At 40.1% G+C, this 25911-nt stretch overlaps 4 protein-coding genes across 5 annotated transcripts; 3 read left to right on the top strand and 1 right to left on the bottom strand.

The window, feature by feature from the left end:
- Positions 1-1211: 1211 nt before the first annotated feature.
- mybl2b (v-myb avian myeloblastosis viral oncogene homolog-like 2b) lies at positions 1212-7487 on the top strand. The gene is made up of 15 exons (XM_029502429.1): positions 1212-1454; positions 1865-1961; positions 2076-2147; positions 2254-2346; positions 2459-2679; positions 2760-2892; positions 2985-3044; positions 3210-3416; positions 3943-4218; positions 4306-4448; positions 4542-4641; positions 4725-4832; positions 6050-6166; positions 6266-6400; positions 6488-7487. Exons 1-15 carry the CDS (start codon positions 1435-1437, stop codon positions 6614-6616), a joined length of 1911 nt encoding a protein of 636 aa, XP_029358289.1. The 5' UTR covers positions 1212-1434; the 3' UTR covers positions 6617-7487.
- Positions 7488-7949: 462 nt separating this feature from the next.
- rpn2 (ribophorin II) lies at positions 7950-14450 on the top strand. Of its 2 annotated transcripts, XM_029502044.1 has the most exons (17): positions 7950-8017; positions 8357-8547; positions 8661-8756; positions 9116-9291; positions 9413-9488; positions 9928-10062; positions 10156-10332; positions 10421-10539; positions 10690-10795; positions 11402-11493; positions 11580-11694; positions 11882-12076; positions 12187-12273; positions 12372-12467; positions 12938-13013; positions 13753-13882; positions 14399-14450. In XM_029502044.1, exons 1-17 carry the CDS (start codon positions 8005-8007, stop codon positions 14448-14450), a joined length of 1932 nt encoding a protein of 643 aa, XP_029357904.1. In that variant the 5' UTR covers positions 7950-8004. The 2 variants fall into 2 exon arrangements, with proteins under 2 accessions (XP_029357904.1, XP_029357905.1); XM_029502045.1 differs by lacking the exon at positions 14399-14450 and having other exon boundaries at positions 13753-13910.
- A 2377-nt stretch (positions 14451-16827) lies between these two features.
- Positions 16828-19075, bottom strand: ghrh (growth hormone releasing hormone). The gene is made up of 6 exons (XM_029503174.1): positions 19054-19075; positions 18582-18690; positions 17869-17973; positions 17271-17375; positions 17042-17164; positions 16828-16941 (listed from the first exon to the last, which is right to left on the bottom strand). The coding sequence occupies exons 1-6, from the start codon at positions 19073-19075 to the stop codon at positions 16929-16931; spliced, it is 477 nt and encodes a 158-aa protein (XP_029359034.1). The 3' UTR covers positions 16828-16928.
- A 1361-nt stretch (positions 19076-20436) lies between these two features.
- cdk5rap1 (CDK5 regulatory subunit associated protein 1) lies at positions 20437-25907 on the top strand. Its single transcript, XM_029501725.1, has 13 exons — positions 20437-20875; positions 20954-21057; positions 21135-21169; positions 21317-21417; positions 22420-22630; positions 22738-22858; positions 23138-23368; positions 23514-23611; positions 23715-23770; positions 23930-24060; positions 24151-24300; positions 24440-24565; positions 25553-25907. The coding sequence occupies exons 1-13, from the start codon at positions 20581-20583 to the stop codon at positions 25628-25630; spliced, it is 1737 nt and encodes a 578-aa protein (XP_029357585.1). The 5' UTR covers positions 20437-20580; the 3' UTR covers positions 25631-25907.
- The last annotated feature ends 4 nt before the right edge of the window (positions 25908-25911 follow it).

The following is a 25911-nucleotide window of genomic DNA, read 5'->3' as shown; positions in this document are numbered from 1 at the left end:
TGCTTTTAAGGTGGTAAAATCATATTTATTTTTATTATATATTATGATAAGTGGAATAAAATTAAGCTCAGACTCAGACAAAAAGAACGCCCAGGTTTTTAAGGCATTGTAGCTTAAAATTTGAAATTATGGCAGACGTTTCTGTCTGTTGCCTTCAGGATCAGTGTTGTCCCGGTTGAGCTGTACGAAATTATTATGTTATTTATTATTATTACGATTATATCTAATCTGAAATGGGCTTATTAACTGTCCAACACGTTAATGTTATAATAATAATGTTACGATACATTGATATTATGTGAGGAAAAGACATTTTTTGCCACGATAAGACGATAAAATATACTTATTTACCGGCTCAGTGTTTTTTTTTTTTTTTTTATATATAAAAATAGTATTTATACTCACCACAATGCCCTTGTTGGCTAGCATTAGCTGAGCTAACACTTGTTAGCTTTGGTATTAATTAGCGAAGCTAATGCTAACTATTCGACCATTGTGTAATACCTTTGCTCCAGTTCAAACTTACCTTTGAAGGTGTCGGTGAAAGTGACTGCTGAAAGTTCTGTACCTTTATTTATATGGCACCAGCGTTCGGATTCGGGAATGCAGTTGCCATAGGTGATCAGCAACTATGTTCTAAAGAAATATATTGTACTTATTTTACATATACAGAATTGTATTTACTTTACAAAATGATTTTTGTAGTTCCTAGTATCTGTACATTTTTAAAAATGTTGACGTATGTTGAATACTCGGTTGCTATGTAAACCCTAAGGATTCTTCTATTATGACTATTTTTTACTGACATGTTTTTCCTTTTGGCTCTCAAAGCTAGGTTATTAAAAAAAAATAATTGTTCGTTACTGCCTATGCAAAATATTTTACATTTATCATTTTAAGATCCCTCAAGATATTCAAGGCGTAGAAAATATGATATATTTTTTCATATATTGTTATCATGTATGATTACTACACCTCCTCGCTTTTATATAATGACCAGAGACCAAGCGTTTTATTTAAGCCTACTTTGCTGTTATATTATAAATGTGTATGCTTCTCAATTTTCCTCTTTATGCACGTAATCGCAGGATCCGTCCGGAAAATTATTTTGAAGGACCCCAGCGGAAGTTTGCTTGACTGTGCGCGTACGGCCAATGCGCAACTACGTCATTTATCCGTTTTGCACTAGAGAGAAGGGCGCGAGATAGAAATTCAGGAGCGCGTAGAATCCGGGCAGTCAGCTGCAGCTGTTCGAAGACTGTACGTTTGTCATTCAAGCCTCCAACAGCGAGACTCCATCGCTATTTCTGGCTGGTTTATAAAGATAACAAACACGCCGAATACAACTAGATAACACCGTATATAAACGCACATGACGTGCAACGGCAGCAGGACAAATCACCGTCGTAGCGTAAACAACAGAAACAGAGGGAAATGTCCTGGCGGCCGCGCGGGTAAGATGTTCATGCTTGATTTCTTCAAAAAAGTCTTTAACATAGCGGTGCTTTTTCTGCCAAGGACGTTGATATTTTACATACTAAAGTCTTAAAGACACTAGGTTTTCTCCATAAATGGTTTCCGCCAAATTTGTAAGCAGTTGATGGACTCTTTTTGTGCCGCCCTTTTCCGGACAGTCACACATAAATAGGATTCAATAGCATTTTACTAACGCCAGTCACATTTTTATTAATCATTTCAATACGACATCCGTAGTGTATGTGTGTTTTCATATCGCCTCTAAGTGCCAGATAGCCTAAAAATAAACCTGAAAAGCAAGTTGCCCTCGTCACCCCGTAAGGGCGGGCCAGTGGCTGGTTTCTGCTTTCACTGTCAGCTGCATTTAGCACAACGCTTTGTTTCTCAGTGAGGATGGAGAGGAGGCCATGCTCCAAGACACTGATTCTGATGTGGCAGAGCAGAGAGATGGGGGCAAAGTGAAGGTGAAATGGACCCAAGAGGAGGTGAATCTTAATGTCTTGTCCCAACACGTTTTCTCACTGACTTGAAACCCTCAAAGCAAATAAGGAGTCTGTAGGACAGGGAATGTAAACACGCTTACTTGTTTGTGTTACTAGGATGACAAGCTCAAGGCTCTGGTTCAAAAGCTGGGACCAAATGACTGGAAATATATTGCCAGCCACATACCAGTGAGTTTGATCAACTTCATTGTAAATATATGGCCATCCTTGAAAATGAGATGTCAACAGAGAATTTGTGCCTTGAGCCATTTGCAACTTGCTTTGTGTCATGCAGAATCACACTGAACTCCAGTGTCAGCACCGTTGGTTTAAAGTCCTAGATCCAGAATTGGTCAAGGGTTCTTGGACTAAAGAGGAGGATGAGAAGGTAATTGACTTACTATTTAGCAGTGAGGGGGTTTGAAAACTGGTTCACTGAAATCTGATTATCCAATGAGATTAACAAATTGAAATTCAGATGCATACCCCTCGTTCCCCAGGTTATAGAGCTTGTAAATATGTATGGCAACAAACAGTGGGCAATGGTAGCCAAGCACCTGAAAGGCAGACTGGGGAAGCAGTGCAGAGAGCGGTGGCACAACCACCTCAATCCCAATGTTAAGAAGTCATCGTGGACAGCTGAGGAGGATCTCATCATTTACAAAGCTCACTGCCTAGTTGGAAACCGTTGGGCTGAGATCGCTAAGCTGCTCCCTGGGAGGTAGAGTCCATTGCAAAATCAAATTATTGAATTGGTTTCATGACCTTCTCTTGGATTCATGTTCTAACACCTATTAACAGAACTGACAATGCTGTGAAGAATCACTGGAATTCCACCATCAAACGCAAGTTGGAAATGGGCTTTTATGCTGGTGAGGTATTTAAGCCAGATGAACTTGAAGAGCTGTTGGCCCGTGTGAACAAAGATCTACAGGTGAGATATCGTTCCACTGTGTTCTACTCTGAGATATATGTTGTATCAAACACAATGAACTGTATTGGAGATTTTGGTTTCTGATAAAACAGATGCCAAGTTGTTCTCAAGATGGTGCTAGAGAAGACCTAGAGCCGAAAACACACCCTTCAGTAAGTGACCTTCTGTGTCAAATAGCACCTTTTCAAAATGCTAGTTTAGTTTCTGTCAGCTGATGTCATATATTAAATTTACAGGAGAATATCTGCATTACTCTGTAGTTATTATATTCATAGCATCAATATAAATATACATTCATTTTTTCCCACTAACTACAGGAAATACCAGTTTCAGCCTCTGTTAAAGCCAGCCCAAGCAAAGCAGGGCCATCTAAAGCTGCCCTCTCACCTAAGGACACCTTAAGCCCTAAGACTGAAGCAGACACCTCTGGAGAGATGACCTGTACCAGCTGGGTGGTGGACAGCTCTGGTTTTCTCTCTCCTAATGGCGCAGGACTGAAAGAAGTGCTGGACATGGTGGATGGGGTACATGTCTTGTGCATAATATTGCCTTTAAGATGACCCATAATTGTGCCAAAGTTGTTTCTTTACGCTGAACCAAACAAACTAGCATATTACTGCCACCAATGTGAGACAACATGCCAGTGCAGCATGCAAGATGGGCTGAAGTGACAATATTCCTGCCTGGAAGAGGTTGTTAAGAAGGGGCAACAGATGCACATGGAACAGCATAGCATTAATTTTAAATATGTATTAAGTAGGAGAAGTACCTCCTGTAGCCTGCTTTGTGGTAACTGGTTTGATCTACTTATGGCCACCAGCATTAAAGAGTTTAAATGGATACTGAGTAAGGTGGTAAGGTACTATTTCTAGTACTTATTTATTGATATGTTTAGTTTTAGTTTGTTTTATTATCTAATATGCCTCTTGTATTAACGTAGCTCATAAAAAGGTAGACTTCTATTGGTGTTTAAGGACATTGCAGAGCAATGACCGGATGTAAGAAGTAAAGTATATTGTACAATGAGTTGCATGTGTCTTTTGCTATCAGGACCTAGATGGGTGGTGCAACCTAGCAGCCTTTGACCTGCCTGAGGAGAGTCCGAGTCCAGAGCGCCACCAGTTTCGCTTGGAGGCCAGTGCCTTGCAGGAATTGAGCAAAGGAAGCAAGGGGGAGCTCATCCCTATCTCTCCCGGTGGGGTTACATCGCCCTCTATACTGAACCGCCGAGGCCGCACGCGCCTTGTTGCCTTGTCTCCTGATGGCAATAAGTCCATGACTCCCAAAAACACTCCTGTTAAAATTTTGCCCTTTTCTCCATCTCAAGTAAGGTCTTAACTTTAATAGACTAGATATGAGTGTGATATAGATTTTGTTATATGAAGTGATCTGCTAACTAACATGTTGTTTCAGTTTCTCAACATGTGGACCAAGCAGGACACGCATGACCTGGAGAACCCGTCCCTCACATCTACACCTGTGTGCAGCCAGAAGGCCATTGTTACTACACCACTTCAGCGAGATAAGACCCCCCTCACTCAAAAGGAAAACTCAGCGTATGTGCTCTTATCACTAAATCCAATAGAAGGTACTCACTTGGTATATATTTTGACTAAAAGTCTCATTGTTCACGTTTTGTTTCCATGCAGATTTGTTACACCCAACCACAAGTCTGAGCTCTGTACAACACCAAGAACTCCGACACCATTCAAAAATGCCATGGAAAAGTATGGCCCTCTGCAACCTCTGGTGAGTATCTGTGATTTATACACTGGTGATTTATCCATGTAATCCCCACTGCATTCACACTCCTCCTTGATTTATTGCCTCAGCCTCAGACTCCAAATCTCGAAGACGACATAAATGAGGTCATCCTAAGAGATGCTGGAATTGATTTGGTTGTTCGTTCAACACCACCTGAGCAAAGACGCAAAACAATGGTAACTATGAAAACATTTTAATACTTACCCCAAAGTATTTTTTAATCCTTTAATCCCTGTTAAAGATGTACCATACCATTTACTTCTTGTGGGTTGGATCATAGAGAGCTCAAGAGATATTGTTAGTAACAAAAAATAGTGACCGGCAAAAATGTGTTTAGTGTAATATACAAAGTAGCATTCAAATACAAAATAGGGAAGTGAGGAAGAAAAGTGTCAGCTGTGATCAAGTAGCTGTTGTAGCTTTTACAACAAATAGTTGTTAGTTTGACTACTTTGGAGCACTGAATACCTGCTGTTTGGTTTGTTCTACACTGTTTCATGTAGACAAATTCACACCTTGGAGTGATGCATTGCAGAGACAGTCTTTCATTGTTGGTCAACAAGCAGCTCTAGAGGAGCAGCTCAGTGTGAAAAGTCTTGTTTGCGCCATTCCCCATTACCAGATATTTCTAGGCAAATACTTTAAACAAATAATTCCTTTGAGGAATTTAAGAAATGCCATAATTGTCCTGAGACCTTTTGCTATCAAAACAACATTAGGTCTTCATGGCATGTGTCCAATAAGATGTTGAGAACTTTCCACTTGAGATTTGCCTCCGTATTGTCATGTGTACATCTTACTGCAGATTTGTCAGTTGCATGTTCATGCTGCGAGTCCCTTGTTTTATCACTTCCCAAAGGTTTTCTGTTGGATTCAAATGTGATAACGAAGGAGGCCATGAAAGTGTGCTGAAACAGTTGCTTTGTGACATTTTTCATTAAAATGCTGGCAGTAGACTGTAGGCTTTAGGCTAAAGCATTCAGATGATGATTGAATGGCAGCATCAGGCCCAAGATACATTACATCAGCAGCAGCAGCAGCACTGCATTGCTGCACTGTTCAATCCATGAACCCAACAACAGGTTGGCACCAAACTCTGACCCCACCGCCTGCTGCCTCAGCAGGAACTGAGAACCATTGGGCCAGAATATGTTTGTCGGATCTTCATCTGTCCTGTCTAGTTTAGTTTATGGCCATTACAGCCTCGGGCATCATTTATTGTCAGATAAAGGTGGTAGAAATTAGATCACTGAGATCTGAGAACACCCTGAAAACTGAACAAACTGAATTAATTTTTGCACGTGGCTCTAATTAGTTGTTCGTAATTTCTCTTGCTGAAGCTGTTTGGACGACTCTAATGACTTTTTATCCATCTATTTATTTTTATTCCCAGCATCGTCCTCCCATGAAGAAGGTCAGGAAATCATTGGCCCTTGATGTCATGGACTGTCAGGTGATGCCTACATCCAAACGCAAATCCATGAAGACTGAAGCTAAACGCAGCATCAAGGTACAAAGCGTTTGAATGTGTTATCAGCCTGTTTGTAAAATATTTCCTTCTAATTTTGGCTTTTTGTCCTCTTTTTTTTTTTTTTTTTTTTTTACACAGAAAGAAGAACCTATGATAGTTTCTCTCAACTCATCATCATTATGCAGCAAGCGGCATGAAAATATTTTGGATCAAGGTTTCCTTCTGGGACCAAGTGACAGTGCCATATTTCCCAGCACAGGGACCCCAGTTCCAGTAAGCTCCATCTTTCACTTTAAAATGAACAAATATCCTTTGCGATAGAAAAGTTATGTTCCAACAATTTGTTTTTTCATTCTACAGATGTCAAAAGAATGGGAGATGGTTGTTTGTGGACAAACTAAAGACCAGCTCATAATGACAGAGAAAGCCCGTCGCTACCTTCGAGCACTAAAATCCCATGCACCCAACCGGGCTCTGATTCTGTCCTGAGATGTTGCTCTTCTTCTTCTCACCAACATATTACACATACACAACGCAATGTTACAGTGGCTGTTTGTCTACAAGTTTGACTGTTGTAATGTTGAAGTACATGTTGTGCAGGTTTAGTTTCAGTTTTTTGAACAAGTCAATAGAAAAATAGAACCTTTGGAATGAGTAGCTGAGTCAATAATTTGAGAGAATGGTGCTTTTAGATTTAGATTTACTCCAATGACCTTGTATAAGACAGTTATGAATCATATTCCATTGTCGTTGCTTAAACATTGGGGGGAAAAAAACAATGAATGTAAACTTTAAAAATCACAACTATGTATTCTTGCTATTCTGAAGACATGGGTTTTACACAACATAATGTGTCTGTAATTTAACTGTTTTAAAATTGTGAATAGAAAAAAGACTCAGGTTCAACCTCCATATCTATATTTGCTACAAAACAAACTGTAGTTTTGATTCAGACAGGGTGTTTAGTAACCCACGTTGAAATGTCTGTGTTAAAAATGTTAAATGAACATTGTCTTGTCGAAAGCTGTGTTTAGAATATGTGTAGATTTATCATACAGATATCAATACACGTTAAAAGTCAGGAGCATTTGGAGGAAGTCTGACATCTTCTCAAAATATAACAGTGACTAGCACACATCAAGGTGACTTACAACTTATTAACAAAGTGATGAATGCAACTGAGGAAGTTGTTTTTTATGCAATATTCAGCTAGTTGAATGTTATTGGGGCATGGAAGCTTCACAAACATTTGGTGGTAATTGTATTATGTTATTTGGCACTGTTTGTAAATATTTAATGCTGTATGTTTCTACTTTAACATGCAACATTTTGTTAAGAAATTTAATAAAGCAAATGCTATTTCCTGTACAGTTTCTTCCTGCTTGTCTTTTTTTAACTTGCCATTTAACTTTGGTTTTACGCTTTTCTAATCAGTTCAGATAAAACAGTTATGCAAAATGGTACTGAGATAGGTATGTGTTGAACAAGACTGAGTTTTTGTGAAGTTCCTCAAATTGTTAAAACGTAATAGGATTTGCCTTTCCGTGTTTGCTGTAGTGTTTGGAATCTGTAAATCCCCCATGCATCCTATATAAATAAGTTCAGTTCCCTATGAAACCATTTCATATGACTATACATTATAATCCAACTACTTTATCATTAAACATTATTAACTGCCGACTAATATACCTGATAAATTATTATGAATTATTAACTGCTAGTTGACGTGTACTTAACCCCCCCCCCCAAACCCAGTTAGGGCTTTTATTTTGAAAATTAAGACGTAGTCCCGGATGTGTTCCTTGTTGGCAGCGATTGCTCTCTAACACCCCGGAAGGAATCGGCGGTTTTGGTGACGCTGCATTAGACTGTTAGACATGGATCGCCCTCGTAAGTGAATGAATTCGTTCATTTTGAATATAACGTGGAAAGTTTACGTAGCTTTTTTTTTTTACTCGGCTTTTGTGTGCAGCTAGTGAATTAAAAGTGTTAGAATTAGCGGGAAAAATGTCGCCCGGTGCATGAAACGGGCTGCTCTGTACTGACGGTAGCTAGTTCGCCTCGTAGCTAAACCTGCAACGACCAAGAGAGCGTTAAATGAATGAATGAATGAATGAATACATATCATTGTGTGTTATAAAGACGTATTATGGTTCCCATCGTCGGTAAAGTTTTAATACACATTTGGGTCAGTGGTCCAGTTATGTTTTCCCTGCTGTGTGTCGGCAGGACTGCTCGGGTGGTTCCTCCTTAGCCTGGCTCTAGCTGGAGCTCAGGGACTCACACCGGCACACCACCTCTCTCTGCCTGATGTGGCCCGACTGCAGAGCCTCCTAAGCCAACAGTTCACCGACCTGGAGTCAGCGTACTACTCTGTACTAGGACTGACCAAGCTTGGAGCGGCTGTTTCCGACCACAAGGTAACAGTCACTCCTTTATGGTTATTATCTGTACGATACAAGCTTGGGCGCTATATAAAATGTAATCATTTGTAATAATTTTTATGTTTATCGTTATGCGTTTCTGTTTGTAGCAAGTATGCCGGTTCATCAAATCCCAGCTTGATCCTACTAGTATTGACTCTGTCTTCTTTGCTGCTGAGGCCAGTCAGGCCATTTCAGGATGTGAGGTATGTAAATAAGGCTTACATTTTCCCTATTGCTTTTTTTTTCCTGCATCAAAACCATTGGAGTACATAAACTCTGTAGTGCGATTGGACAATATGTAAAAATGAAAAAAAGAAAAAAAATATGTGCAACAAAATGATTTTCATCTCATAAAAGTCACAGTAGTGCAACAATGCATGTTAATTCCACAAGATTACCTTATGGTGAACTCATTTGAATGATTCCTTTATATGTAGATGATATAATGGTAAAATAATGGCCATAGATACTTGCATTGATACTTGTATGTTGATATTGAACTGTGTTTATTCCTGCACTGTAATACAAACCCTTGAATGTAAGATTTTTGTTCACTTCATAGATCCCTGTCTCCAATGAAACCCGTGATATCCTTCTAGCAGCAGTAAGTGAAGACTCAACCATGACCCAGATCCACCGCGCCGTGAGCGCGCTCAGCTCTCTGGGACTTCCTGTGGCATCTCAAGAAGTCGTAGGTGCTCTGACAGCTCGCATCAACAAGGAGGACAATGTGATGGCGTAAGTGACGTGCCGCTGGTTTGGGGGTGTGTTTACAGCCCTTTTAGAGGGTTGTGCAGCACTCAAGAGTCTATAGTATGAACATTTAACAACACACTGGCCATGTCTTGTTTTCCAACAGTATCACCTCAGCTTTGCAAACAGCAGCTCGCCTGTCCAAACAAGCAGAACTTGGAGGAATACTAGAGGAAATCGAGGTGAGCTGTTGAATGTCCAACAGGTGGCGCTGTGTCATTTTTCTCCGACTCAAAGCAGGACACATTTGTTCATTCAGCTACGACTGCTTATCCATTTCCGGGTCATGGGTTTTGCTGGAGCCAGACCCAGTTTGCACTGGGTGGGTGGCAGGTGGGTGGTGTAAATCCTGGACAGATCATCAGTCCAGTTAACCTACACCGGGGAAACCCGCACAGAAAGACCCCAGGCCCAGGAACTGAACCCACAACCTTCTTGTTTTGGGGCAACAGCGCTAACCAGTATGGTGCAGTGCTGCCCACAAGCAGGTCACAATGAAATATGTGTGTTTTTTTTTGGTTGGGGGGGGGGGGTGTGTTTGTTTTTGTTTTCAGAATTGCAATTTGGGGAAAAAAAAAGTGATTTAATTTTAATTTTTCCTTTTTCCTCTCTCTCTTTCAGGATCTGACAGCTCGTTTGGATGACCTCGGTGGCATCTACCTACAGTTTGAAGAGGGACTTGAGGCAACTGCCATGTTTGTGACCGCTGCTTATTCCCTTTCTGATCATGTGGATATGGAGCCCCCCCTCAAGGAGGTATGGTTTATCAGGTGTTATTTCAGGTTATTTCTCTTAACACAGTTTTCCATGTTTTTTGTTTGAAATTGATAAAATATGTTTTCCCCACAGGACCAGGTCATCCAGCTGGTTAATTCCATTTTCAGCAAAAAATCCTGGGACTCTCTAGCCGAGGCCTTCAGTGTGGCAAGTGCCGCTGCTGCACTCTCTAACAACCGCTTCCATGTGCCGGTTTTTGTCAGTGCTCAGGGCCCAGCTACAGTATCCCACAGCCAGCCAACCCTGCAGGTATAGATGCTGGATATTGAAATTGTACATTTAATTTTATGCCTTTTAATCATCACATAGTGACACTGTCTCTCTGCTGGATTCACAGCTCCTTGTTACTGATGTCATGTCTCAACCTCTGGCCTCAGCCAATGTGCTAGTAGAGTCTGCATATGCTGTGGCCTCGAAGAGCATCATCCTCAACCAAGCACCCTTCACACTTAATGAGTATGTACTGTTGAAGAAATAAGAGTTTTACATTATTTCAACACCTACTTTGATTGTTTATTAATTTATCTCTTTCTTAATTATAATTTCTTACGACTTGCTCTATGAGGAAATGTTATATGTTTTTTTTGTTTTGTTTTTGCTTTTCAGTGGCGTCTTTGAACTGAACTTTATGTCCAAACAGCCCGCCAGTGGATATTACCAGTTTACTATCGCAGTGACTGGAGATAGCCGGCTGGTTGCCAATCACGTTGAGGTAATTTTGTTCTGATAGTTATTAAATTTAACTTAGCAAGTGCAGTCTTATCCAGTGAATCGGATGTTTATTTAAATTGAAGGGACGCTACATATTTCACACATGAGTTTGTTTATTTTGTCATGGAGGGCACCATTTAGCTTCTAGCATGCAGTTTTATTATGTAAGTTTACAAAGGACTGCATTTATTCACCATAAATGGAGCTAAATGCAGTAAAAGAGCCCAGAAACATTTTTTTTTTCAAGCCCCGTAACTTAGTGGAACTGAGCAGCCCTACGGTAAAATTAAATGCAAACAAAAAACTGTGAGGTTCATCAACTTATTAAGGCCACAATCTCCAGTTGTTTATATGTTTGTTTGATGCCCTCAAAAGTAATTAAAAATAAATTATTCTTGAAGGTCAACAAAATTTTTGCACGTCATTGCACATTTAGTCAATGTACTCATTAAAGATGGAGAAATGTGAAAATCATTTTACAGATTTAAAAAAAACCCAATATGAATTAAGGATGAGGACCGAGTGTTTTGCTACTTTTTATTGTACTATGTCCAGGTCTAATAAGCAATGTACCCATGATTTGTGTTCTTACTCTGTCCACCTGTAGCTCAAAGTAAAGGTCTCAACTGAGGTGGCTGTTGCTAACATGGACCTCTCTGTGGTGGATAAGGACCAGAGCATTGGCACAAAGACCACCAGGTTTGAAAACGAATATTGCAAATTCCCCTCCGGTGAACGTAAACTAGAGTCATACTAAATGGAGTTCCCTGCCTTTTAAATGATAGAGTGGATTATCCTTCCAAAGCCAAGAGCTCCTTCACCGCAGACAGCCACCAGAACTTTGCCATGTCCTTTCAGCTGGTTGACGTCAACACCGGAGTAGAGCTTACCCCTCACCAGGTATGTAATCAAAGTAAGACATGGGCCTGTGTCGCCAGTGAGGTCTGTTCATCAGTGGTGGTCATCTGATTTCATAACCATTTTTTGTGACCACCCAACCATTATATTAAACTTTGCTTGCCAAAGCAATTATAACCAGGTCTCAGTGTCGTTTAAAATTAAATCCAGTTCATGCTCTCTGTCACAGACTTTTGTCCGGCTGCACAATCAGAAAACTGGCCAGGAAGTTGTGTTTGTAGCTGAACCCGACAGCAAAAATCTGTACAAGTTTGAGTTGGACACAGCAGAGCGCAAGTCCGAGTTTGACTCCATCTCCGGAACCTATTCCCTCTACTTAATTGTTGGAGATGCCACCTTGGAAAATCCCATTTTGTGGAATGTGGTGAGTTCTTGATCCTTCCTGATGGTGTTAATGATTTTTTTTTTTACTGGTGGGTAAGCAGTGAGAACTTGATGCTGAACTCTAAAGTTGAGATGAATCTCATTTTAAAGGCTGATGTTGTTCTGAAGTTTGTGGATGAAGAGGCCCCAGCTACCATTCAGGCCAAGACCCTCTATGTGCCCAAACCAGAGATTCAGGTAACGAAATTAGTGTTTTGAGTTGTCTTTACAATAGGAAACTAATTAATATGTTCTTTGTAGCTGTTGAGATTTTCAGAATTTCCTTCTCTCTGCAGCACTTGTTCAGGGAACCAGAGAAGAAGCCGCCCACTGTGGTCTCAAACACCTTCACTGCACTTGTCATGTCTCCCTTCCTGCTTCTGCTCATCCTGGTAATACCGCAAAATTGGTGCAAAATGCTTCTTCTTCTGATTTTTATTTTGCAGGTCAAACAGAAGAACATGTTTGGGAAATAATTTAAAGATTATTGATCTTGCTTAAGGACACACCTAAAAGCCAACATCCATTATTAATCAACACTTTTTAAATAGAACACTCAGCTTTGTTATTATGGTTGTATACACAGTGGTCTAGTTTTTATTTTCCAGAAAAGCTCTTCAGTCGGAAAGCTGCATGCACGGTGAATGAGGCTTTAGTACTGTATGAACATTATGCTTATTTTAATTTGAAATCACAAAAGCTGTTAGGTATTTTCTCCATGGCATTTGCAGTGCTGAGTAATAGTTATTGTTACAGTGGTTCAATGCATTGTGTGTGAGGCTGTAAACAATTTTTCAGCCCTTTTGTTTGCAGCTCTTGAAGGGGATGGAAATAACATTGTCTTTATTCTCCCTCTCTTTAGTGGTTTAAGCTCGGAGCCAACATCTCCAACTTCAGCTTCTCTCCCAGCACCATTCTGTTCCATGTGGGGCACGCAGGTTAGTCTCCATCTTTAAAAGTAAATGTTTCTAATACTCAGTCATTCTCAATTTCTCCATCTGCTGTTGGTTAAGATCAAAAGAGAATCACAGTAAATGTAGTGTATGTGTATTATATTTTGAGAAACTCGCCAAAAGAAAATTTAGTTGGTCCTATAAATGTATTTTTATTATGTAATTTTTTTTTTCAATTGGATGCCATTAAATCTTTGCATAAGAGAAACAAAATGATGAGCTATGGAAATTTTGCAATTTAAATAAATAAATAAATAAAGGATTAGGATTTGACGTGCTAGGTTTTCTTCATTGTCATGGTTTTACAGCAAAAAACAATGCAAGCAAATTCAACTGATTTTTAATGGTGCTTGTTTTGACAAACTAGACACACATACTATGTGCCCTCCCCTTTCCTGGCAATTTTAATTCCAGACTCTTGTTCACCTGAAAGTTAAATGTGACAGAAATCATGTTGCAGTACTACAAAAATCAGTGAGTTGCTGTGGCTAACAGTTATTGTTGTTGTTATAGATATTGTCAATTATTTAATGTCATGATTTCCTGCGTTTTTATCAACCTGAAAGCATGATGCGTTTGATGTAAATGTTTTATTTATTGCGGGATGCATTATTCTTATTGAAAATATGTCAGTTAAGATGAATAACTACTGAACTGGTAATATTCAAAACGGTGTTCTTCTCCAGAGCTGGTTTGTTTGAATTCAAATATTCTTGGATTTCAGCCATGTTGGGCCTGATGTACGTCTACTGGACCCACCTCAACATGTTCCAGACTCTGAAGTACCTGGCAATTATTGGTGGTGTAACATTTCTTGCCGGCAACCGTATGCTGGCCCAGAAAGCAGTGAAGAGGTATGTCTCCTGATGGATCCTGGCACAAATGGTTCCTGGAGGGTTCTCAATCCCAGAGAGGAAGTTCTTGTGATAAGATGATAAGGATTTCTGCTCTCTTGGTGGTTATTGGCGCCAAAGCTCAGGGAGGTGCATGTTCTATCAGTAGCTCTTCAGTCCGTCCCAAGAGACTGTGCTGGGAGGTTTTGTGCCTACTTGGACCAGAAGGCATCAAAACCTGGATGAATGATGATCTGAGTGGGCAATTTTCACACCCTCAGTATGTAGAGTCCTCCAAAGGCCAGAGCGAGCAATTTGTAGCTTGTGCCTCTGACTCAAGACGTCACTCCGTAATTGTTCACTTTTCGTTCTTGCCTTCCGACAACCAATTTAACCCTTTTAGGCACATACAATATTCCAATTACTGACTTCACAAATGTCATTTTTTCCAGTTAGGACTTTTCTTCCCTCCTTTCTGTCACTGTCTCTTTGTAATCCCTCTGTCTACTCCTCGCTGTCTCTTTACTCCTTTTGCAGGATTGCCGCAGAGCAAAGTAGTAGGTTGGCAAAGTATAGGAGCCTACGATAAAGCCCCCCCTTTTGTAACAAATGGCCTGATGGTGCTTCCAGGCTGAAGTAAGGGTGTCCACAGTGCATCTCCATAATGGCTGGCAGCATGCATGGCTGTGTGGTGCTCACTCATTTGAGTGTTCACATATCCTTGCTGCCCTCCCCCCTTGGTTTGCCTTATCACTCATCCCACCATGATCATTGCACCAGCACTTTGGTAATCCCTCCATTGTGGTCTTATGCGTGGTTCTGGTTGTGCCATCACATTTGATTGGTTTGTTGTTTGTTTGTTTTTTTTTGTTTGTTTGTTTTGTTGTTGTAGGGGTTTTTCTTAGGTGACATTTGTCTGTTGCTCTTTCCAAATGACATTGTTTGCAGTGGAAATTTGCACATTAAAATGCATGGATCAAACCCTAACATAACAGTGATCAGGTGTTAAATAAAGCTAGGAAACCATTCATTTATATGGTGATTATTAATATCCTTCTTCTCTTTTTCCCACAGAACGGAGAAAAAATAATGTCAAGAAAAATTCAACGAAGGCACTGACAAAGATCATTTTTAAGTTTTCAAGGAGTCACTCAGCGAAATCAGACTTTAAATATGGCGCGGCAGTTCAAGAGTCCATTCAACAGTTTTAATATGCAGTCTATCTGTGTTGCCAAATGGAAGAAGACCTGGCAGCGATTCTCCCACTGAGGGCTGTTAAGCTACTGATCATTGCACTTCATCTTCCTGTGAGATTTGTTTTCTTACTGTCCATTTGCCAGTGCTTTCTATGTGAGTGGGGTTCTCATTTGTAGGTCTTCTTGATGCAATTTGGATTCAGTTGCGTTTTGCTTTGTTTTGTTTTGGGTTTTTTTGTACATTCCTCTGTTGTGAAAGTGTCCCTTTCACCTTCTTACTGAAATCTGAGTCACGTTTAATGGCAAAACACCATTGGTAGCAGCACTGACACTTGGAAGATCACTAAACTATGCCAGTGTGTTTGCCTGTTTATGTCAGATGCTTCAGAGGACCTGAAGTCTCCCCTTTGACACAGCGTTTGCGCCACCCCCCCAACACACACACAAAGAATCTAAGGAGGATAATTGTTAATAATTAATAACACGCAATTTGCAGATGTGATGTTTTTGTAACGAAGAGGAGGAAATAAAGGAAATGAGGTGAATCCAAGTGTGTGTCTTTGTGCTGTAGAGGAAAAAACAGGAACACTGCATAGTTCAAGTGAGATGAATTACATCTTAAGTCATTACGTGGAGGCCTCTCTAATGGCAGTCTTTATAAGAGACACCTGTTGCTATTTACCACAGAAGCAGTGGAGATAGAGGTGTTGATAGACAAATTTCAGACATAAAAATACAGAAATACTGGTTTTCTTTGCTACACTTATTAATTTACTGCATCTATTTATTTTTACTTATGTCGTTGACCATCATAATTACCCTCCTTGTGTTTCTTTTCATAGCTTTGGTAACATAACGGAGGAGAAAAGGTATAAACAGAACCACATTTTATTTATGACGGTGAAATCATTTATTCCTTTACGCCAGATATTTTGAATCACTGTAACAGAGAAAGCACGTGTAATTAACAGACCGAGGACCGTTCCATTCCATATGAACATGCCATTACACTAAAACACCCTGGCAGGAATGTAACAGCTGTTGATGTTAATTTGACCTGTTGTTGTCCTGTAATGCTAAATGATCTGCATCGAAGAGCTCGCCGGTCTAAGTGCCACCAAGCTGACAGCAGAGTGACAAATGCAGATGAAGCACATTATGTAAGCGCCCACACAGCCCTGAGAGAAGGTAGATTTGGCAACACAAGTTGAAACAAACGTGTAGAAGCTATGAAAACATCAAGCCCTCATTAGTAGACGTCATCGTTAGATCTATTATTGGATGACTACCACTGATGCAATCAACGTCACTGCAATTTAATTTGGTTGCAATGGAGCTCAATTTAAACACATTTCTAGGTTTGGCTTGGTTGATATGCATTTTTTATCAATTGCTGAAATATTTTTAAGGCTACACAGCTCATTAAATTATTTTGTTTGGTACATCACATCCTGAGGCAACAGATTGAAAATCTAGAGCTATGAACGGTGGAATATTTTCCTCTGAAGAGTAAATATTTTACTTTGTTTTATTTCCTGCCACTGCCTCATTTAGCACAACCACACTGGTTCTAAGATAATTTCATGAAGTAGGCTTTTCTTTATTTTTTTCTGTATACCTTCGTATAAAATTACATGCCTGATATTTCTGTTAAAGCCAGATTGCACACTTTCAAAGTTCCTCAGTGACGTTTTTTCCCCAACAGTCACGAGTTGAGTTGGAGGTTTTCTTCACAGCTTTTATTGAGAATAATTAAAAAAAAAAAAAAAGTGACAATATAATTTTCATTTGTGAAGAACAGGTTGGAGGAAGTGTGATAAGACAAGGAGTGGAGTGGAGAAGGTGTTTTCTCTTTTTCCTTTCCACAGCCCTCAGCTCAGTAGTCTGTGAAGAGGAGAAACTCAGGTAAATCACAGAAACATGTCATTATTATTGTTACTATTATCAGATTAGGGTGTCTGGATGTTTGCTGGTATTGCTTAACCTTGGCCCTATGTCGTTTCCATGCAGCCTGTATCTCTGATTGCTCTGAATGGATGTAAGATCTTCTTTGTAGGTCCCCTCATAGATATCTGATTGATGCTTCATGACTCTTTCATTTTCATCGCTGTGGGGAAATAAAAAGAACAAAACACTCACAACTCATTTGGAAAATGTTCTTGACCTGCAATGCTGTTGGATCACAACACGTTCACTCCTCCTGCGTCACCTACCCCAGCCGTTTGCCCATGATTGTCTGAAGGAACTTCCTGGCCGAGATTTGGCCCAGGACTTTCCTGTAACTGTTGGTAAAGATGGCATCAGCGTGACGCCCTGAGCTAAAATCACACAGAGTGGACAATTCATGTCAGCTCCATTATTTCATGACAGCATCATGGGGTAGTTTTTCTTTAAACTAAAAATAGTGATTAGAAGATTTATTAAGTTCAAATTCAGTATATATATATCTTCCCTTATAAATGATCTTACTTTGCAGGTAGTTTGGCTTGAGATTGAGCTGTTACCATCACGTGTTGTATATTTTTGTGCAAACAATCTACTTTTAATTGAATAAATTATCCTTGTTCACAGTGAGGTGTGCTGCTGGCCAGTTCAGTGAAAAGGAAATTTAAGGAAATACTGTATGCACCACAAAACCTGCATTGCACTGGGGTGGAGGCAGAAATCCTAGGAACACATTTATCTGTATTCTATTGGAAAACACCACTGAACATAAATGAGAAACAAAAAATGTTTCTCATTTAATTTAGGTCAACAGAGCCTTTAAGCAATCTTTTATATTGGGCACTCAATCCATATTAACATACTGACCGCAACTCTGTTCGCTCCCTGGGAGGACTTGTGTTATCCTGCAGCTTCTCTGCTGGATTATTTATAGAGGATGTCATCAGGATGGATGTGTCCCCCTGGCCGAACCTGAGAAATATTTCCATTAACTAAACAAAACTCACGCACATTATACCATGCTGGTATATAAATACATTCAATATTTCATCCCAAAACAGTAACTGGTTTATTTATTCTTATATTTAGATGGAGAAAAATACCCCTAATCCTGCTCTATCGCTTGTAAAACAACACATTCTGCTGCTTTGACACAGGATATTTTCATGAAGGTACTGTGCAAATGTTATGCTAATGTGACTTATTCAGACATCTTGACCCTTTTTCGCATAAATAGTGCGGAGGACAAAGCTTTGACATGCAAAGTGACACCTTTAACAATTCATACGCTACTGACATGAATGTGGCATTAACATCAATCTTGACAATGGGAGTAAAACAGCAAATGTTTAACCCTGAACTGAATTCTTGTATTGTTATTAGTTTAATTTCACTTGGTGAAGCCATAAACTGTTCTCATTTAATGTTTCCGCTGACTCTCTGAGTGTATTTAGAGAAATTATTACATTTATCTTTTTGAAAAAATTTAAATAACTCGAAAAGCACTAAAAAAGAAAAAGAAAGAAAAACTGTTACAATCCAAATTCAAAAATAATTTCAGTAAATCTCCCAGGACTTACCTAATAGATGGGTAGAGAGGGGAGCCTGATAAAGACATGACCAGGCAACAAAACAGGAGCAGTGCAGCTTTCTCCATCATCACAGCTAGTGCTGGAGAAGAATGAAAGGCTAGAAAGAAATGACAGGAGCAGAAATTAGATTCGAAAAAAACAAAAACTGCTGAAACTACAGTTTCCCTCAAGCTGCCTTGTTGCTCTGCACAAGCCTTGGAAGTTGCAGCAGGAAGAGATGTTTGATATGATGGAAAATATCAACAACGAATTTAAAATGTTAGAAAGGATCAACCCACAAACATTGCATTAATACACAAATGCACAAAATATATATGAATGTACACGGCGTTGTCAGAGTTACCAAAGTGTTTCCTTTGAGTTCTGGGCGTCCCTGCAGTTCCTCTTTATTTAGTGTCCTGATCACTCATTGTCGCTGACTACCAGAAAAGACTAGACAAAACAGACTCTGGAGCAGTACTGTGTGTTGTCCCTGCGTCCATGGTCAATTTATACTGAACCTGTAGCTCCCAGTCACTCCCACATCACACATGATCTCACTTTCTCTCTCCCCCACCCTCTCTGTTTTTTCACTCTCCACCCTCTTAAGCTGTATTATCTGCTTTCTATCTTTCACGCTTAGTTTCTCATATTCATATTTGTCTCATTGCTGTGAACTAAATTAAATACATAAATGCTAAGTCAGTTGTAGAAGGTTTTGAATATAGGTTGAAAAAAATGATTATATCAAGAAAAAAACACAACGTTTGGCATGTTATTGTATGGCATACTGAAATAATTACAGGCATGCTATTTTAAACAAATACAACAAAATAAATTGATAAACATAAACTATGTATTGAGAATGTGTATAATTTGTTGTTTGAAATGTATGCAGATATTTGTCAATGTATTTGCAGACTTAATTTCAGAAAACTTTGTTTAATAAAGCCTGGTGAAAAAAACTAAACTATACTAAACTGAACAAAAACACTATTAGCACATTTAAGTGTCAGAAGATAACAATATACTCAGTCTTGCTATTACAAATACTAAAAATACCATTTACCATTTTTTACAAAAACTAAAAAAATAAAATAAAAATAAATACATTCGAATAAATAATTCCCAGAACAACTTTGTAAAAGTGAAGACTATACTTCATCAACAGTGCTTGTTTGCAGGACAGCAGTTTGCTTTGTTTAAGATATGTGTTGTTAATCCAGATGGAGTGGATAGCGTTAATTACAACAAACAGAAGTAAATACCAATAATCGTCCATGGCACTAAGACTCCGTCCATCACTATAAGAATATCTCTGATCTTTACATCTCACACAAAAAAGTTAAATTATTTTATTTTCCCGACCCGGAACGTTCCTTTCGGTGAAGCGGTTATTTCATAGACGGATAATTATGGTGGAAGTACTAGGGGAAAACTCCAGCCAACGGACAACGGGGACTAAAGAGAGTACCCTGTCCTTCACTTTCCTTTTTGTTGTGCAGGACGTCGCGAACTATTACATTATTTTTGATACGACCTCGAGTTTAGTAAAAAAAAACAAACAGAAAAAAAAAAACTATCTGGATAAAATCTTAGGCTGGCACATTCGCCATGTTTGTATATCTATGAAGTAAACAACGCACAGTTTATTTAACAACACAGAGCAAAACAAACAAACAAACAAAAAAAACCCAAACATGATATTTATAATGCTCGTATTAGTTTTAGCTGTTAGGAATTTCTGTCTCTTACTAAAACTATGACTGATGTATAAAAACATTTGAATTTGAACGCTCTTCCGGGTTTGTGAAACCTTTCTTCGGAAGAGGGAGATGCTCCTCTCGTCTTTAGCATATCTTTGGCCCTACTTGCCTTGCGCCTGAATGACATTAAGCTAACGCTACTCGCCCACATGCAGAGAATCAACAGTAAGGAAAAGATGGGACAGCAGTTTAGCTACAGGTCGGCGCCATAGAACCCTCCTGGGTGCCTCAGCTGGCCCAACATGGAGTTAATCAGGACTGTAAAACCTCTGTTTACTGTCCTCCAACAGTGTGCAGCCCTCAGGTGTCTCCAACTCAGACATTGTTCTAATGCAGCGAACAGGAATGTCTCCTCAAGACAGAGCAGGACACGTGTGGACAGGTTCAAGATTCAGCTGTCCTCTGGTCCGAGTCTTCAGGATTTTATCAGAGGAGTTCCAGTGGACGGCTCTCATGCTGCAGATGGAGACGCCTCAGACACACAGGAGTACCTGGAGTACCTGTGTGAGGACATGGACTTGGGGAATTCAAGGAAAGGTTAGTCTGAAGCTGTTGACAGAGTTGATTTCCATAGTTTGGAACAAATGCTGATCTTGGGTTTTTGCTCTGCTGCAGTGTGTTTTGAAACCTATGGATGTCAGATGAATGTAAATGACACAGAAATAGCCTGGTCCATTCTCCAGAGGAAGGGATATCTGCGCACAGTGGACATAAACGAGGTACAACCCAGCCTTGGTTTTATTCTCACACCTCTCATGTCAGCTCAGTCACATGGAGACGACTTTTGTCCTTGCAGGCAGATGTTGTCCTGCTGGTTACCTGCTCCATAAGGTAAGATAATGCTGCAGCGTGCATTTGATAGACTCACCATGTTATAACCCAAAACAGCTTTTAAAAAATAGCTTACAAGAGTTTCACACTAATAAAAAAAAAAAAATGCGCCAACTAACAGGGAACCCTTAACCTTTCTGTTACCAGAGAAAAGGCTGAACAAACAATTTGGAACAGACTACAGCAACTAACAGCGATGAAAAGAAAACGGTTAAAGACCCACACACCAATGAAAATTGGGATTTTAGGTAAGTGAGTTCAGTAATGTTGACAATTTTTCTGTGAAATCAGAGAGAAAAAAACGTTTTCAGTCAACTTACCAGCTTTTTAACATCCAGTAATTATCTGAATATATTTCAGTCAGTATTCTGTGCAAATCACAGCACAGAAACAACCCTCATGAAGGTTTTAAATGGCGTCCAGTTTGTGTTAATACTCCTGACATCAGTTTTAGCATTACTAAACCTCAGTGTAGCTTTGGACCAGGTCGATCATGATATACATCTAAACAGAATGGAACACTGGACAGGCGTCTGAGCTACAGTGTTAAACTACCTCAGATTTTATTTATGGGACAGGACGTGTTGTGTTTCCATTGGAAATAACACCTAAACACCAGCGTCCTTGACATGAGGTGTTCTCCAAGGGTTGATCCTGGGGCAATTGTTATCCAATCTGTGCATCCAATAGATCAGCCGCTACACTGGCTCCTAGTTAGCAGCAGAATTGATTTTAAAGCTGTGCTACTTGTTTAAGTCCCTAAATGTAACAGGACACATGTGTCTCATGAACATATTTCATCATTACATTCCCACAAGACCTCTTAGATCATATTAATCTTGGATCTTAGTAATATATACACTCAACTGAACATCCTTTGGCTGCTATACTGCTAAATACTGGAATAAACTCCCAGATGGCATCAAAGATGCTCCAACCATAGCAACCATAGTTTGAAACCTTGATTTAAGACCCAACTGCTTTAAAATGCTTTCTGTTAACTTATCTTACTGTGTTGGATTGTATCTTGTCATGACTTTATTTATTTAATTGTAATCAGTTTCTTGTTTTCTATCAATTAAATCTGCTTACTTGTTTTTAGGCCATATCTGTTGTTTGCTACTATTTGCTTATGTGAAACACATTGAATTGCCTCTGTGTATGAAGTGCACTATGTAAATAAAACTGCCTTGCTTAATGTACACGTGACTGCGCCCACTGAGCTGTATTAATGTGTGCTGTCTCTCCAGGCTGCATGGCAGAGAGGTTGAAGACCGAGTTGTTAGAGCAGGAAAAGCTGGTAGATGTTCTTGCTGGTCCAGATGCCTACCGCGACCTTCCCCGTCTTTTGACTTTAGCTGATGGAGGTCATCAGGCGAGCAATGTACTGCTGTCATTAGAGGAGACCTATGCGGATATCATGCCTGTCCATCACTCTCCACAGGGATACAGTGCATTTGTGTGAGGAAGTTATTAGTCTCCACATCCTCTTAGTCTCATTTTCCTCAGTAACCCTTTATGTTTGTAATATACTCTCTAATGGCCTAATGTGTTTCTTCTTCCGGCAGGTCCATCATGCGCGGTTGTGACAACATGTGCAGTTATTGTATCGTTCCCTTCACCCGAGGCAGAGAGAGGAGTCGACCTGTTAGCTCCATTCTTGAGGAAGTTCGTCTGCTGTCTGACCAGGTTTGTTGTGACCTCAATGCTTGAGTAGGAACATTGCTAGCAGCATTGGTATAAGAGGACAGCTTAGGGCTTTGTTATGACTGAGGAGTTTTATTACAAAGGCAATCATATTTTTCTATTCAGGGCATTCAGAGTTCACATTTGAAAGTTATTGTCCTCAGAAATTACGTTGGATTTTAGTTTAATTGTGTATGTGTGACATCTGCAGCTGGGTCCATAAAGATTAGACTGACATTAGACTCATTGGTTTCTGGTTTCTCTGATGTGTGTTCTCTTCAGGGTGTGAAGGAGGTGACGTTGCTGGGTCAGAATGTGAACAGTTACAGAGACACATCAGAGGAACAGTTCTGTGGCACAGAACTGACCCAGCTCAGTCGGGGCTTTAAGACAATCTACCGAACAAAACAAGGAGGTCTGCGCTTCTCTGACTTGCTGGACCGTGTTTCGCGCATCAATCCGGACATGAGGATAAGATTTACTTCCCCTCATCCCAAAGATTTCCCTGATGAGGTCAGTTTCTGAGTCTCAGTGGTGATTTCCAGCTTTTCAGGTTGCAAAAGTAAATGTTAATATAAAAGCCAGAACCCCGTCCACTTCTGTGTATTGGTTGACTGATGGACGCGTGCAGACTTGGTTCCAATGATTGCTTTCACAGGTTTTGCAGCTGATTGCAGAGCGGGCAAACATTTGCAATCAGATTCACCTTCCGGCTCAAAGTGGGAGCAACCAGGTCCTGAATGCAATGCGTCGTGGGTACGAGACCACCCAACAATTCATATTGCAAAACTGTTTGTACAAAAATGTAACAGGGTTGATAACATTTCTTTTCTTAAAAAAAAAAAACAAAACATTTCAGCTACACAAGAGATGCTTACCTTGATCTTGTGAAAAACATCAGGAAAATCATACCAGGTAGGATCCGGAATTCAAGTTTTACTTTTCTCGGTCAAACTGTCAGTAAAACTGCGATAAATACACATTCTAGCCAGTGAAATATTCTCTTTCAATTCTGTTTCATAAAGAGAAACCCTCAGCCCTCAAGTTTTGACTTAATTTATGTCTCTATTTCAGAGGTGAGTCTCAGCAGTGACTTCATCTCCGGCTTCTGCGGTGAAACAGAGGAGGACCACCAGCAGACTCTCTCTCTAATCAGAGAGGTGGGCTACAATGTGGGATTCCTTTTTGCCTACAGTATGAGAAAGGTTTGTCGTGCACAGGTACAATATGTTCCACCAAAAGCTGTTTGCATCATGTTTTGAGAATTAAATCCCAGTTTCCTTTGTCTTGCACAGAAAACCCACGCTTACCATCGGCTACAGGACGACGTGCCAGCCGAGCTAAAGCGGCAGAGGCTGGAGGAGTGTATCAGTGTGTTTAGGGAGGAAGCTGCAAAGGTCAACGCTGCTCTCATCGGCAGCACACAGCTTGTCCTGGTGGAGGGAGTGAGTACTGCAAGCACAACCACCCTACTGTGAACCTGCATAGGATTCATCAATGATTCACAAAAATGGCAACTTTACTGCGTTACTACGACCTCCCAGCAGGCACCACTGCTCATCTCTGGGTTCTGTTTTTACGCAGGAAAGTAAAAGGTCGTTTCAGGATCTGTGCGGGAGAACGGACGGCAATATGAGAGTCATTTTCCCCAAAGAGAATGCAGAATCCAACATGGCACTGATCAGTGCTGGAGACTACGTGTTGGTGAAGGTAAGGTTTTGTTCATACAGATGGTAGCACACACATTTTTAACCAACAAAACCCATAAGCCTAGCAATGTTATTGATATGAGATCTAAGTGGTTCTGAGCAGCACGGTGGCAAATGGTATAGTGGTTTGCCCCACAAGGGCCTTTCTGTGTGGAGTCTGCATGGGTTTCCTCCCACCATCCAAAGACATCATGTTTGAGTTAACTGCTGACTCTAAGTTGTCCGTAGGTCTGAGTGTGAGTGTGAGTGGATGTTGGTCTGTCTGTCTGTCTGTTGGCCCTGTGATGGACTGGTGACCTGTCCAGGGTGACCCCACCCTCACCCAGAGTGAGCTGGGAGCCGTGACCCAGAAACGTATAAGTGGTCGAAGATTAAGTAATATTAGTGGTTTAGAAGTTGCCACAATGTGTGAGAGCAAGTTGCTCTATTTAAATCCAAAGATATCTAATGGACATTTAGAAACATTATCTCTCTGAGAGCAAGAAAGATTTTAAGGCAGTTTTCACCTGAGAACTCTATAAGAATAAAACTGAATTCACTCCATTGAGGTAAAGTAGCTCAGCTGAGTTTTTCAGCGTTCAAACAAGATAACGTCAATATTCAATAACTGCAAATAAAGTTAATATGATCTGTTTATCTTGATGTTGATTTGTTCAGCCCATAAATGTTTATTTTGATGTCGCCCTCAAATTCCCAGAAATATCTGGCTGTACTTGGATTAGTTTTTTATTCAGGTCAGACACAGAGGTGCAGATGACTAATGGAGATTTAGAAGTGTCTCCATCTCAGACAAAATACATTTCCTGGCACTGATGCAGAGGCACACTTTTAATAGTCTTATGTCGAGCTGTGACATATAAACCATGAAAACAGGTTACAGATGGAAAAGGTGTTTGGTGTCAGCTTCACTGTGGGACAACATTTCAACAATTAGTTCATGGTATTTCATCTTTCATCATTTGTTTTTTTTTTCTTGTTTTATCTGTAGATATTGTCAGCCAACTCCCAAAGCTTGAGAGGTCGGGTCCTGAGCCATAGCTCCCTCAGAGGGCGAGTAAAGCACTGAGACTCTGAGACTTACCCACCAAACTGATGAAATCATGGCCTCAGACAACACCCTGATTGAAACCGCCCAGTGACGGACAAAGATGACACAAACAAACTGCCACTTGGACTTCTTCTCCCACCTGACTTTGAAGAAATTGAGAGGCTATTTTTGCGCGTGAGATGGACAGAAACTGTCAGCACAAACTATGTGAATGTACTTATTGAAGATATATAGATGGATATCGACACCTATATGGATGATGTATATTAAAACAGTACTGTGTGTTTGGCTGTGAGCAG

This window comes from Echeneis naucrates, chromosome 5, assembly GCF_900963305.1.
Source record: "Echeneis naucrates chromosome 5, fEcheNa1.1, whole genome shotgun sequence".
Classification (NCBI taxonomy): domain Eukaryota; kingdom Metazoa; phylum Chordata; class Actinopteri; order Carangiformes; family Echeneidae; genus Echeneis; species Echeneis naucrates.
This window is presented reverse-complemented; position numbering and strand designations above follow the sequence as displayed.